We start from the raw sequence: 15190 nt of genomic DNA on the forward strand, positions 1-15190 counted from the left end.
AATCCAATATGGCTGGAATACAGAACACATGAAGAAGGGAAGTCATGAATAAGCCTGGAAAAGTAGGCAGGATACAGATTTTGGAGGTCCTTCGATGCAAGGTAAGCAAAGTGTCTTATAACCTAAAGCCAGTGAAGAACCACTGAAAATTTTAGATGGAGAAGGGAGTAACATGGTCATATCTGAGCTGTAGGTCATTTTCAGTGTTGCCTGGATTGTTCTGGAGAAAGGGGAGATTAGAGGAAGGGAAACCATTTAGAAGACTTATTGGAGTCCATGTGAGACAGACAAAAATACAAAAATTGAGAGAATGGGACAGATATGAAAGATGTCATGGCAGTAGACTTGACAGGACTTGTTAACTGATTAGATACAAAGACAATGAGGGGGAAAGAGTCGATACCTCCAAGGTTGTGGTGGTTTCCAGATAACTGGGAAGAAAAGCTAGACTTGTAAATGTGTGCTTTGAGGACACAGAGCTAGAAACTAGACAGACACCAGTGCAAAGAATGTCAGAATTCAGTACTACTTAGAAACCTGTTGAGGAAGAAATCTGTCAGGGCATGAGCAAGTATGGCCTCCCAGGTGTACAGCTGTTTGAGGAATAAGAGACCTTTGAAAATAGGTGATTTCTAATTCTGCCTGAGGAAAGAGTGGGAAATCTAGGGTTGAAAGAAGGTTGAAGGGAGCAGGTAGGTGACTAAGTGGATTGAGAGGCAGACCTGGAGATGAGAAGTCCCAGGTTCAAATTTGGCCTCAGACACTTCCTATCTGTGTGATTTAGTAAATCACTAAACCCTCATTGCCAAGCCATTTCCTCTGTCTTCTGCCTTGGAACCAATACACAATATTCATTCTAAGACAGAAAATAAGGGTTGTTTGTTTTTTTTTTATTTAAAAAAAATTTTAAAGGCTGAGTCCTGGAGGGAAGGAGAAGGAAAGGAGTTCCAGGTACTTGCACAGCATATGGCTGCATCAATGGCCCCTTTAATGCTGTTCTTGGAATCCCTAAAATTTAGTAGGGGAGTCTCTAAAAACATCTTCCTCACCAGTTGTTCTGACTTGTACAACTGAAAGGCAACAACAATAGGCGTTCTTTGTGTTCTTGGTGGAGGGTCACAGTCTGGGACCCTCAGAATCAATTCTTCTGGCTCTAGGAACTTGCTTTAAAAAGGTAATCAGGTAGGATATTGATTGGATAGAGTACTGGGCTTGGAGTCTGGAAGACCTGAGTTCAAATCCGGCCTCAGCTATTTACTAGCTGTGACCCTGGGCAAGTCACTTAACTGTTTGCCTCAGTTTCCTCAACTGTAAAATGGTTGTAATAAAAACACTTACTTCCCAAGGCTGTGAAGATCAAATGAGATATCTGTAAAGCTCTTAGTACAGAACCTGTGTCACATTAATGCTAGATATTCTGGTGGTAGTTCTTATTATTTAGTAGGTGTTATAAAAATGCTACTTTTGTTATTAGAGCACTGAATCTGGTTTCAGAGGAAAAGGGTTCCACTGTTACTGCCTTTGCTACTTCTTAGCTGTGTGTTCATGAATTAAGTCCTCTATACCCCAGTTTTCTATCTGTAAAATGGCAGGGTTGTGCTAGAGGACTGACGAGGATTTATCTACCTCTTAATTCAGTAATCTGACATTACCTCTGGGAATGGAGGAGGCAATATGTCTTAGAAACAAGAGATCACTGTGTACCCAAGGAGGAGGGATGGGGAACCCGAGAGTCAGTAGTGGCAAAATTATGAGTCAGATTTGGCTTTGGTGACCAAACCTTTTATATCCTTCCCAGGGACTCTTCTCACCCCCCTACTAAGCTCATCCATGCTGACTCATGAGTTCTCAAGTCAAGAAAAAAAATCCAAGTTAATTTGTGATCTTGAGTTAGTCTCTTCCCTTCTCTATAGGAAGTGGGACTAGATGTTCCCTAAGGTCTCTTTTATCACGAGTATTCTGAATTGTTTTCTAGGATGCTTTCCTACTCTGACATTTTTTTGATTTGTCTCTTGTTTTTTTAACATTACCTTCATTTCCAAATAGATTCCTCTCTGACCCAATAAACTAACCTTTGTAACAAATAAAAAAAGCAAGGGGAATAAGTAACCAACACTTAGTTAATTGAGTCACCTACATATACAATATTCACAACCACACTCTCCTATCTCTGCCAAGAAAGGAAGAAGGTTCATTTTCTCATCACTACAAACATGTTTGAAATGGACTGTTGCTCCTGAGATTTCAGGCAAGCACCAGCAACAATGGACTGGTAGAGATAAAGCATCCCTCACTTCCCTCCATGTGTCTGCTGAACTTGAGGCAGAACCTGTGGGGATCAAAAAGGCAACAAAGGGGCTACTCACTCTTCTGTTTCTCTTTCTGTAGCTGAAGGAAGATCAACAGAAGACTCTCCTGCGAAGGGAATTTGAACTGCAGAGTGTGAACCTCCAGAGAAGACTGGAGCAGAAGTTCTGGAGTCAGGAGAAGAACCTTCTGGTACAAGAATCCCAGCAGTTCAAGCAGAACTTCCTGCTGCTTTTCATGAAGCTTAAGTGGTTTCTCAAACGTTGGAGACAGGGCAAGATCTTACCCAGTGAGGGAGGAGACTTTCTGGAGGTATGGAGGGTCTGGAGCTCAGAGGACTCAGGGGTTGGAGAGATGCTGCCGAAATACATGCATATTTATACCCTCTCCTCTCTTTTATTCTCTGTGTATCTTTCTATCTCTCCCCATCTCTGTGTCCCTTTCCCTTTCTCTCTCTCTCCCTCTTTCTCTTCCTGTCTCTCTTGTCTCTTCCCTAGCCCCCATCCCGAGACTTGCTTCTCTCTGTCCCTGGCATATATTAGGTGGTATATGAATGCTAGCCATTATTCTCTCTCTTCATTCCTATCCCCCCATCCCATCCCCACTACCACCAGACCATATCTATACACCTAGAAGCAGCATGGTACAGTGGAAGACCTGGGTTCACATTTTGCCTCTGATCCTGTCTGCTCAGGAGCAAATTAGCCTAAGGCTCAGTTCCTCCCCTAAAAATTAGGGCTAATAACTATAGTTCCTACCTCACAGGTGTGCAGGTGAGAGAGTGTAGAGTGTTTTCATTGTCATCCGGTTTGCCACATGGATAGAATGTATAGAGGGAGAAGGAATGAGTGTTTTGAGATAAGGGCAAGCACCAGACTGTAGAGGGCAATGAATGGTGGGAAAAAGATTCTGAACTTTATTCAGGTAGGAGAGAGTGAACTGGATTTCTGGACAGAGAAGTGCTATGATCAGGTCTGTACATAAAGCTATAGATTCCACTTTTCTGTATCTTTTCTTTGTCTAGACTGTGTGTGGTTTTGCAACTAAGTTCATTGAGTTAGGATAGGGTGTGCTTTGCCCAGACATTGAGGGTACCCATGCTCACCAGAAAGTCGGTGGCAGATTTGTGACCTAATTTATAGCCAACATTTTTTTTTTTTAGAAAAATTTTCCATGGTTACATGATTCATACTTATTTCCCCTCAGCCCCCAGCTTTGTCTCCCCCTCCCCCCCCCAGCCAACGCGCATTTCCACTGGTTTTAACATGTCATCGATCAAGACCTATTTCCATATTATTGATAGTTGCATTGGTGTGGTCATTTCGAGTCTACATCCCCAACCATGTCCGCATCAACCCATGTATTCAAGCAGTTGTTTTTCTTCTGTTTCCACTCCTATAGTTCTTCCTCTGGATGTGGATAGCGTTCTTTCTCATAAGTCCCTCAGAATTGTCCTGGATCATTGCATTGCTGCTAGTATAGAAGTCCATTACATTCAATTTTACCCCAGTGTATCAGTCTCTGTGTATAATGTTCTTCTGGCTCTGCTCCTTTCACTCTGCATCAGTTCCTGGAGCTCTTTCCAGTTCACATGGAATTCCTCCAGTTTATTATTCCTTTGAGCACAATAGTATTCCATCACCAGCATATACCACAATTTGTTCAGCCATTCCCCAATTTGAAGGGCATACCCTCGTTTTCCAGTTATAGCCAACATCTTTAAAACAGTGATCCAAAGTTCCTTTAGTCTGACTTGGCCAGTCTATTTTTTTAATTTTCAAAAAAATTATGAATTCAATAAATAATAAACATAAACATATTCTTATACATAGAAAAGAAAAGGCATATATGGAAACATGAGTCTTTTCTATAGTTTTTTGGGTTTTTTAAGCACATATTAATTTTAATAGAATAATATCTATTATTCTGATCATCTCCGTCTCCTTCTGATTTTCCTTCTGATCTTTCCTTAACACAGGCAACAAGGACAGTATCTTACCTAACTTTATCTTTCTACTCAGACTATATCTGTAATGAGAATACCATTGATATGGAACCAAAATAGGTCTGAAAAAGCAGATAAACAAGAAATATAGTTTCTTGAGGGTTATAATCTATATCACTGTTCTTTCCAAAGAACCTAGGAAAGAAAAATTGTCTAATGAAGTTTGGTGTTTTGAACAGTTACATGAGATACATAAGCTACTCCAGCTAAGTGATTACAGTCTAGAGCTACATGAGAAACATGGCATAAATTATAAAAAGTATCAAAGATATACATATTTAAAGAAATCAAAGCTATCAATAATCATATGAAAAAATGTTCTATATCCCTCTTGTTTAGAGAAATATAAATTAAAATAACTTTGAGATACCAGTTCACACCTATCAAATTGGCCAATATGACATAAAAGAAAATGATAAATGTTGGAGAGGATGTGGCAAAGTTAGGACACTAATGCATTGTTGGTGGAGCTATGTACTGATCCACCCATTCTGAAAGACAATTTGGAATTATGCCCAAAGATCTATAAAACGATGTATACCCTTTAATCCATTAATACCATTACTAGGTCTATATCCCAGAGATATTAAAAAAAAAGGGGGGAACAGTGGGAAAGAACCTATTTATACAAAAATATTCATAGCTGCTCTTTATGTTGTGGTGGCAAAGAATTCGAAATTAAAGGAATGTCCATCAACTGGGGAGTGACCGAACAAATTCTGGTATATGGTGGTAATGGAATACTACTATACTATAAGGAGTAATTATACTATAAGGATTTTTTAAGATTATTCAGTTTCAGAAATGAACAATATGGGAATATGTTTTGCATGATAATACATGTATAACTCGGGGGGGGGAAGATGTATGTTCAGAAAAAGAAATGTTCCTGTCATATAGCATTAGTGAAGGATAGCAGATGGATAGTTCAAATGCTTTATTGCTGTCCCCAGATATGAAAAAAATCCAGTGGAAGGCCTCCACCACATTGCATAGATGGATCTTCTATGGAAAAATAAAAGAGGGCAAAGACAGATCAGATAATGAAGTTAATGAATTGGTAGACTAAGGGACTCTACCTTTTTTCAAAAGCATCATTCATTTTTTAATTAAACATTTGATTTAGAATGTTATTTAGACAAGCTACCATGAAATGCCAATGTATTAATGAAATTACAAAGCTCAAGTGTCCCTCTTACAACCAGCTAAAGAAAAGGAATGATATAAAGCCTAGAGCCCTGAAAAGGCTATATTTCTCATTGCAACTAGTCTTTCAAGGAGTTGTCTGTCAATGGTGTTCTTATTAGAGATGAGCAAGAATATTGGTGTTTTATGAACTTAATATTGACATGAATATAATGAAATAAACTTGCTTAATATCTATTTGCAGTTAAGTAAATTCATTTCTAATTTTTAATTTTTTTCAATTAACAATCATTTATCTTCATTCCCCTCTATTCCCTTCCCCCACTTAAAAAAAAAGAAAAATAAAATCCCTATAACAAATATGCAGAGTCAAATAAAACAAATTCATATGTTGGCTGGTTCTTATATTGGTATATCCTACTTTGCATCTTGAGTATATCAGATGTCAGATGGATAGGCTATATGTCATCATTGGGCCTTTGAAGGCTGCTCATTGCCTTAATCAAGGTTCTTAAGTATTTCAAAGTATTGTTTTTATTATGTAAATTGTTCTCCTAGTTATGCTCACTTCACTGCAACAATTTATACAAGTGATCTAAGGTATCACTGAAACTATCCTTTTTGACAGTTTATTCAGTTGTTCTCTAACTGATGGGAACCCATTTAATTTCCAGTTCTTTGACACTACAAAAGATCTTCTATAAATATTTTCATACAAATATTCTTTTTTTCTGCTTTCTTTGATGTTTGGGAATCTAGGCATGGTAGTGACATTACAGGGTCAGAAGGTATGCACAAAGTACTAACTTTAGGGGAATAATTCCAAATAGCCTTCCATAATAACTGTCAACTGACAGCTCCACTAACGTTAATGTTCCTTCTTTCCCACAACCCTTCCAACATGTTTTTTTCTTTTTCTGCCATCTTTGAAATTTTCATGTTGCATTAATTTTAATTTCTTTAGTTACTAGTGATTTAGAGCATCTTTTTCATGTGGCTGTTAATATCTTGGATTTTTGAAAACTGCATATTCATATTATTTCACCATTTATCAAATGTCTCTTATTCACTTAAATTTGAATCAGTTCCTTATTTCTTAGAAATGAGACCTTTATCAGAGAGATTTACTGCAAATATTTTCCCCCCAGTTAATTGTTTCCTAATCTTAACTGCATTGGTTTTGTTTGTACAAAAAGCTTTTACAGCTTATGTAATCAAAATCATCCAGAAATTGGGTTTAAACCAACACCTCAAGATAAGCTTCAAATTGATACAAGACTTACATATAAAAAAGGTCACATTATAAACAAATTACAGTGGCAAGGAATAAATTATCTTTCAGATAATTCTGTCCGAACAAGGATCACACAAGATAAAAAAGGAACAATTTTAATAATTGATAAGTGGTCAAAGGATATAAATAGGCAGTTTTTAAAGGAAGAAATCCAAGCTGTTTACAGCCACATGAAAAAAAGCTCAAAACCACTCAGAGAGAATTGCAAATTAAACCAACTCTTGAATTGAATTGGCAAAGTTGCCCAAAAAAAGGATAAGCAAATTAATTTCAATTCATAGTCTCATAATGGCTTTTCAGTTACTCTTTCTGTTTCCATGAGGATTCTTTGTCCATTTATTCTCATTCATTTTTCCTTTTACGTGGTTGTAGATAGTATGTTTTCTGTTCTGCTTTGGCTGTTTTCACTTTTTATTATTTTATAGAGGTCTTTCCAGATTTTTTGCATAACAATTTTCCAGTCACTTTTTCTACATCTTCATAATGATTCTTTGTCTATTAACTCTCAATTTTTTCCTTTTATTTGTTCATAGTATGTACTCTGTTCTTCTGATTTTGTTTTTCTGCTTTGCATTTTTTTATAAATGTCTTTCCAGACCTTTATATTGTGTTCTTCACAGTAGGTCTTAATTGCATTGTAACATTCTATTGCATTAATGTATCATAATTTATTCCCTCTCTTGTTGAATATTTTGATGTCTTTCAGTTTTTTGCAATTAATTGCAATGCTGCTCTGAACATCATGGAATAGCTAGCTTTTTTTTTTAACCCTTACTTTCTGTCCTCGTAACAACTCTGACAGAAAGGCAAAGGCTAGGCAAACAGGGTTAAGTGACTCACCCAGGGTCACACAGCTAGAAAATCTCAGCTTTGAACCCAAGTCCTCCCAGCTCCAAGTCTGGTGCTCCATCCACTCTACCACCTAGCTGTCCCTGGATAGATCTCTTTTGATTTTTTTTAATAGGGCTTTCAAGGCATATTGGAAATATTGAGTCAAAGGGCATGATTTTATTTGCAAATTTGCTGCCTACTACCATACTACTTTCCAAAAAGATTCAACAAATTTACCTGTTGTGTTTCTTTAATAGGTCAACAGCATGAAAGAACTCTACCTGCTGATGGAGGAGGAAGAGCTAAACCCCCAACATTCTGACAATAAGTCTTGTGTGGCGGACATCTGGACACACAACACTGTGAGTTGTCTATTCCTTGGGAAGGGAATTAAATCCTTCTTGTGTAGCTGCCATTAATGGAGTAATCAGATTCTGGATATGGTCTGCAGCTATAATATCAAAATCAGACTATCCTTCAAAGGGAAAAATCAGGATCACAGTATCAGACCCCAGCCAACAAATCAGAGAAGGGAGTCTAGAAGGAGAGCCCATGGCAATGATGTTGACAGGAAGCAGAATCAGAAACACATGAGACTCACACCTGAAAGTTCCTAAAGAAAGAGGTCTGACTCAAAATGAGTGAGTAGTGTAGTGAATAGAGCATTGCACCTTGGGTTAGGAAATTCTGGATTTGAATTCTGCCTCACACACTTGCTAGCTTGGTAACCCTCGGCAGATATTTAACCTCTCAGTGCCTCAGTTTCTTCATCTGTAAAATTAAGATTTGCATTTGATGAATTTGATTTGTGTTTGATAGCCTAATGTGTCTTTCAGCTTTCCACAGGCCATAGAGAGGAAGAAGGACTGTGTAATGGAAAGAGGATTAAACAGGGTTCAAATGCCATATCTGACAATAGCCCTCTGATGCTAAGAGACTTGTTTGACCTTTTGAACCTCAATTTCTTTACCTATGAAAATGGGACATCATTTCTCTCAGAAAGTTGTTGAAAAGATCAGTGAAATATTAAAGTAGGCCCTCATTAGCTACAAAGAGAATATCCCCTACCTTAAAGGAAATAGGTTACTACCTGTGTGACCATTGGCAAATCCTTGGCTTCCCTAAGCCTCAGTTTTTCATTTGTAAAAGGAGGCTGTTGGATTAGATGACCTCTGAGGTTCCTTCTGGCTCTGGATGTGTGCTTGTATGGATCTATGACTTCTCATTCATACATGTAAAAGACAGGGAAATCAAAATATCATCCATGGCCAAATGTAATCATCACGTGCTACTAATAAGCTCATGTGGCATTAGATGTTTTATTCTTCCCTTTTGCAACTAGTATCATTTGATTCTAACAATAAAGCAATGATATGACGTGGGATTATTGTTCCCATTTTGCAGTTGAGGAGACAGACGCCCAGAAGATTAGAAATAATAATCATGATGATAACCAATATTTAGTATAGTGCTTTAAGGTTTGTAAAGTGCTTTTCAAAAATTATCTTACTTTTAAAAAAATTATCTTATTTTATCTTCACAAAACCCCAGTGACATAGGTGCTGTTTTTAATCCCCATTTATAGATGGTTAAGTGGTACCCTGAATAGAGCACCAGGCCTGAGGTCAGGAAGACTTCTGTCCAAATCCTGCCACAGATTCTTGATAGCTATGACGTGGGCAAGTCACTTAATCTCTGTCCACCTAAATTTCCTAATCTGTAAAATGCCAATAATAATAATAGCATGTACCTTCCAGGGTTGTTGTAAGGATCAAATGAGATAATATTTTCCAAGAGTTTAGCACAGTGTCCAATCCATAATAAGTACTATATAAATGTTAGCTATTATTATGCACAATTATTATAAAACTCAGGCCTCATGGTTAAATGACTTGCTCTAGGTTTTATGTAGCAAAATATCTAAGGCAGCATTTGAATTCCAGTCTTCCCGACTCCAAGTCAAACACACTATCTACATGATTCTACCTAGCAGTCTAATATATATTGTCTAAGATGATATAAGAAGTTCATAAATGAATAAGAACCAGGTGCTCTGCCCCACACAATGAGCGATGGGGTTTCCTGTTTCCTTGAAGGGTCTTCACCCTCAGAATCTGCTATAGTTTCTTAGTAAAAGGAGTTCATTGGGGAAAGAAAGAAAAGACATAAGATCATCTAGGTTTCTAATGTGCCTTATTCCAGTGTTTTACTCTACCATATTCCCAGAGAAGGGAGGTTTCCAGGAAAGACTGAGGCATGCAGAAGTTAGCTAAAGATCACATGAGAAAGGGTCAGGAGAGTAACCCAAACTGTTTCAAATTTGTGCTGACCACACATTTGTCTGGCTGCAAATGCAGGTGAAGCAGTCTCCAAAAGAGCAGAAGAATAAACTTTGGAGAAAACAGAATGTTATTCGGAGTGACTATGATGAGTATGATCTGTGAGAAAGAGAATTCTGAGAGGCCAGCATTCAAGTATTTACTCTGATGACAATAATAATAATAATAATAATAATAATAATAATAATAATAATAATAATAATAATAATAATAATAATAATAATAATAATAATAATAATAATAATAATAATAATAATAATAATAATAATAATAATAATAATAATAATAATAATAATAATAATAATAATAATAATAATAATAATAATAATAATAATAATAATAATAATAATAATAATAATAATAATAATAATAATAATAATAATAATAATAATAATAATAATAATAATAATAATAATAATAATAATAATAATAATAATAATAATAATAATAATAATAATAATAATAATAATAATAATAATAATAATAATAATAATAATAATAATAATAATAATAATAATAATAATAATAATAATAATAATAATAATAATAATAATAATAATAATAATAATAATAATAATAATAATAATAATAATAATAATAATAATAATAATAATAATAATAATAATAATAATAATAATAATAATAATAATAATAATAATAATAATAATAATAATAATAATAATAATAATAATAATAATAATAATAATAATAATAATAATAATAATAATAATAATAATAATAATAATAATAATAATAATAATAATAATAATAATAATAATAATAGTGCCTTTTAAGACCTTAGGAGGAGCATCACATAAAAATGAAATCTTAGAACTGGAAGACTATCTAGTTCTGTAGAGGAATCTCTCCTACAACCTCTGTTTAAAACCTCTAGTGATGGGCACAGTGGATATAGAATTGGATATGGAGTCATGAAGACTTGAGTTCAAAACTAGCATTAGACACTTCCTAGTTGTTTAACCCTGCACACATCACTTAACCTTTTTCTGCCTCAGTTTCCTCATCTATAAAATGAAAATAATAGTAGGACCTTCCTCCCTTGGTTGTTGTGGGCATAAAATGAGATAATATTTTCAGGTTCTTTGCAATGCTTAAAGAACTATATCAATGCTATTACTAAGAAAAATTATCCCATTCCACTTTTGGATTGAAATAAGACTCTGCAGCTTCCTCCCATTGCCTTGTGGGAACAACAGAATAAATTTCATTTTAAAAAGTGTTTTGTTTTTCATCATCTTCATTTTCTTTTCTTTTAAATCTATATCTTCTGTCTTAGTGTCAATTCTAAGAAAAGTTGCAAGAGCTAAACAAAGAGGGTAAAGTGACTTGCCCAGGATCATACAACTAGGAAGTATTTAAGGTCATATTTGAAACCAGGTCCTCCCAACTACAGACCTGTTGTTCTCTCCACTGTGCTACCTAGTTGCCCCATTACTTTCATTTTCAAATGTCTCTCACCTCTCTCTTAGCCTGATAATCTTGTAACAACATCAGAAAAAAGGGAAAAAGGGGGAAAAAAAGGCAGGTCCATAAAACTAACCAATACATCAACTTACTGATAATATATGCAATGTTCTCCACCCACAGTCCCCCACTTCTCCAAAGAAGGGAAGGAGATATTTTCTCATCTCTTCCTTGGTACCAAGCTTGGTATTCAATTCTGTTTTCCATATGACAGTCCAAATACTTTAAGACCCTAATCATATTTCCCCCGAGTCTTCTCTTCTTTGGGCTAATCATTCCTAGTTCCTTTAACCAATTCTTGTGTAGTTGATTCAAAGGCTTTTAAAACTATAGGGGCCTGGAAAATTATCTGGCCAATACTGTATGCAATCTGTATGCAACTTCTTTCATTGCCTCCTGTGTTTTCTGTCCTGTTTCTTCTTATATTCAGCTTTATTTCCTGCTTCTCTCTTTATCTGGTCATCTGTCCTTATCCTAATCTCTGAAATCAAAGCTACCTCATAAACACAACCCATTTCTCGACTTAGACATGGCTCAACAATTCCCCTTTTTAACAGATATGACTCCAACAGTCCTTATCATCTTCCAACATAGACTGTAGACAGTTATTCGATTTTTAGTTTCTCAGTTAACAATCTTTAAAACTCTAAAAACAGTCACATGCAATCTTTCTGATGAACTGTTCTGTAGCTCTCTTGAATTGACCATTGATCTGAGGGGAGCTCTCCCGCTGATGCTCAAAATAGTCTATGTTTCTCCATTTTGAACTGAGAGGCTATGTTTCTTTTTAATCTGATCTCATCAGTTTTCCTTACTCAAATATTATTTTTTCTGTCCCTTTTGGCCACCAAAATGTCCACATACAAAAGAGGTAGTACCCTGCCAAGAAAGAATAGTATCCAGAAGTAAGTTACACATAATCAGACCACAGCTGGAGTAATGTTTTCACTTCTGCATGTCATGTTGTAGAAAGGGCACTGACCAAATGGAATGTCTAGGGGCAACTCTGATTCATTTCAGCTTCAACATTCTAAGAGTAGATGCTAAAGAAGCAACTAAACAACACACTGGATAGAGTACCAGACCTAGAGTCAAGACCTGGCTTCAAATCTGGCTTCATACACTTCCTAGCTATGTGATCCTGGTCAAGTCACTTAACCCCAGTTGTCTAGCCCTTGCCATTCTTCTGTCTTAGAATTGATATTAAGCTAGAAGGAGGGGGCAGCTGGGTAGCTCAGTGGATTGAGAGCCAGGCCTAGAGATGGGAGGTCCTTGGTTCAAATCTGGCTTCAGACACTTCCCAGCTGTGTGACCCTGGGCAAGTCACTTGACTCCATTGCCTAGCCCTTACCACTCTTCTGCCTTGGAGCCAAGACACAGTATTGACTCCAAGGCGGAAGGTAAGGGTTTAAAAAAAAAAAAGACAGAAGGAAAGGGTTTAAAAAAAAATGTAAGAGCTCCAATATCCAGTCAACCATGGAGAAGTCCTTCAATTTAGGTGATGTCCTGATATTGTTATGGTGATTCTAGTGGCTGCATTAAAGCTTCTGGATACATTAATGAAAAGGCTGGGAGTCCTAAAGGTGTCCAAGACAGTTAGAGGATATGTGACCCATGCCCTGCTTACTTTGGTTAAAGAAACTGGGATTCTTCAGCCCTTTGGGAAAAAAAGACTAAAGGAACAGAAAGTGAGAAGGAATCAGAGACAAATAGGACAGATTTGAAAGTTACATTTATAATCATACAATTAATGAAAACTATAAAAAGAATTTCCGTATTTAAAAGGTCTACCTAGTAGAGATTTGCTGTTTCGTGTGCAGTCCCTTCCTTTTCTGCAAGGTATACGAAAATGCAAGTATAGGATAGAAGTCTTTATGCAGAAGCCATTTTGGTTGGAGGGATGTTGTAGAAGATCAGATACTGGTTTGATCAGAGCCTTCTGAGTTCCCTTCCAGGCCTGAGATTAATTCTGGTATTCTCTTTGGTATTCTAGAAAACGGCTAGTCTCCAGGTTGATGTTAGGCAGGAACTGAGCAAAGGGCAGGGTGGCAGATCACAGGTCCAGCTCAGAGGGCCTACCATAGGACTTAGGGGTGGGTGGAAGTGCCAGATATCCAGCTCTGCCTCTTCCATGCTGTGGTGGAAAGAGTACTCGATCGAAAATCAGAGGCCCTGAGTTCTAACTCTGGCTCTGTCATTTATCCTCTCTATAACCTTGGACAAATTAGGGCTCAGTTTTCTCATTTCTCATTTCTAAAACGAGAACTAGCTGGCCTCTAAAGTTCCTTATCCCTTGAAATGTCTGATTTTATAACCCTACAGCCCAATGAGTACGTGAAGACTCTTGCTGATATGAAGATCATCCTGAAAGAACTGTGCCGAGAGCTTCGGGAGGAGCGGCGGGGCATGAATGAGCTCCAGCAGCAGTTTGCCAAAGCTAAGTCTGCCTGGGAAATGGAGAAAACTGAGCTCAAGTGCCACCTGGCCCAGGTGAGGCCCTTAGCTGCCAGCGTGTCCCTGCCTAATTTGTGCTTGTCCTTAAAGTCCAACTTAAATGTCATCTCCTCCCAAAAGCCTTTCCTGTTCTCCCTGGGAATTACGCTACTGAGAGGTACTTAGGAAGTTATCATGTATTATTAATTATCTTTGGCATTACTTATTATCTGTATATGTTTCGGGTACTGCTACTAGAGCTCCATAAGGGGAGGGACTGTGTCATTTAAACTTTCTGTCTCCTCAAGCACCTACAACAGTGTTCTGCACATGGTAACATTGGAGGTACTTAATCCATATTAATAGAAATGAACTGCCCCTTCCTGGGTCCCTTAAGGATTTATATTGTCTGGAAATCCACTTACTTGTCTGAGGAAATGGACCAATTCTCCCTTCTGGCTGTTACTTTAGTTTTTCTCTATGTCATGGCCAAACCTACCAAATAGAGTGAATCCTGCCTAGGGAAATAATGCTGGCCCATCTTTCTGAGCTGCTCCTATTGAGTCATTATTTTAGCTAGGGATATTCCAAGATCAAAAATGCTAAAACCAAACCTCTCAGTGAAGAGACTGGCAAGGAGGTGGAAAGGAAAGGAAAAGAAGAAGGGAGGAAGGTGTTAGATCATCAGGCTAGGGTCGGAAATGCTGAGATTAGGAATATGGGAATGCTTGGGCAGCAACTAGGAATAAGGTCAGGAGCACAGGGAGTCAGACAAGCTGTCAATTGGATGTTAAGACCAACGGCCAGAGTAAAGAGGGATTGAGTTCATATTCATAGGTTGAATCTAGATGGAATCGGGCTCAGATCACCAACAAAGAGGAGGGTCTGCCAAAGAAGCCAGGAGTCCTATAGCTTAATTAAAACACAATCTCTGCCCTCCTTCAACTTATAGTTATTGTAAATTAGAATATCAAAAGTGCATAGGAAAGTGCTTTATCAAATAGTAGGGAACTATATAAATGTGAGTTAAGATCATAACTGTAAAAGAAAATTTGAGAGCTAAAAAAATCATAGAATGATAGATTAAGAGCTAAAAAGGACTTAGTGGCTAAAACAAAACATCCTTGTTTTACGAATGAGGAACAAGGCTCAGAAATGTTAAATATCTGAGTTAGGATTAGAATCTAGGTCTTCCTCACCCCAAGTCCAACATGCTATCCATTGCTCCCTACTACGTTTAGAATAAAAGGTCATTGCTGAATTGATGATAACAGGGCCTTACATGTTAAGTCTAGTCTCCTCATTTTACAGGACACTGAGGCCCAGAGAAATCTAATAACTTGCCCAAGG

At 36.9% G+C, this 15190-nt stretch overlaps 1 protein-coding gene across 1 annotated transcript in view; it reads left to right on the forward strand.

The window, feature by feature from the left end:
• The window catches only part of SOGA1 (suppressor of glucose, autophagy associated 1), an 87971-nt gene that overhangs the window by 57206 nt on the left and 15575 nt on the right, over positions 1 to 15190 (forward strand). Inside the window, exons 9-11 of the mRNA XM_044664336.1 lie at positions 2389 to 2619; positions 7841 to 7945; positions 13730 to 13897. Coding sequence (XP_044520271.1) covers positions 2389 to 2619; positions 7841 to 7945; positions 13730 to 13897 — 504 coding nt within the window. The remainder of the gene's footprint in view (positions 1 to 2388; positions 2620 to 7840; positions 7946 to 13729; positions 13898 to 15190) is intronic.

This window comes from Gracilinanus agilis, chromosome 2 (genome assembly GCF_016433145.1).
Source record: "Gracilinanus agilis isolate LMUSP501 chromosome 2, AgileGrace, whole genome shotgun sequence".
NCBI lineage: Eukaryota > Metazoa > Chordata > Mammalia > Didelphimorphia > Didelphidae > Gracilinanus > Gracilinanus agilis.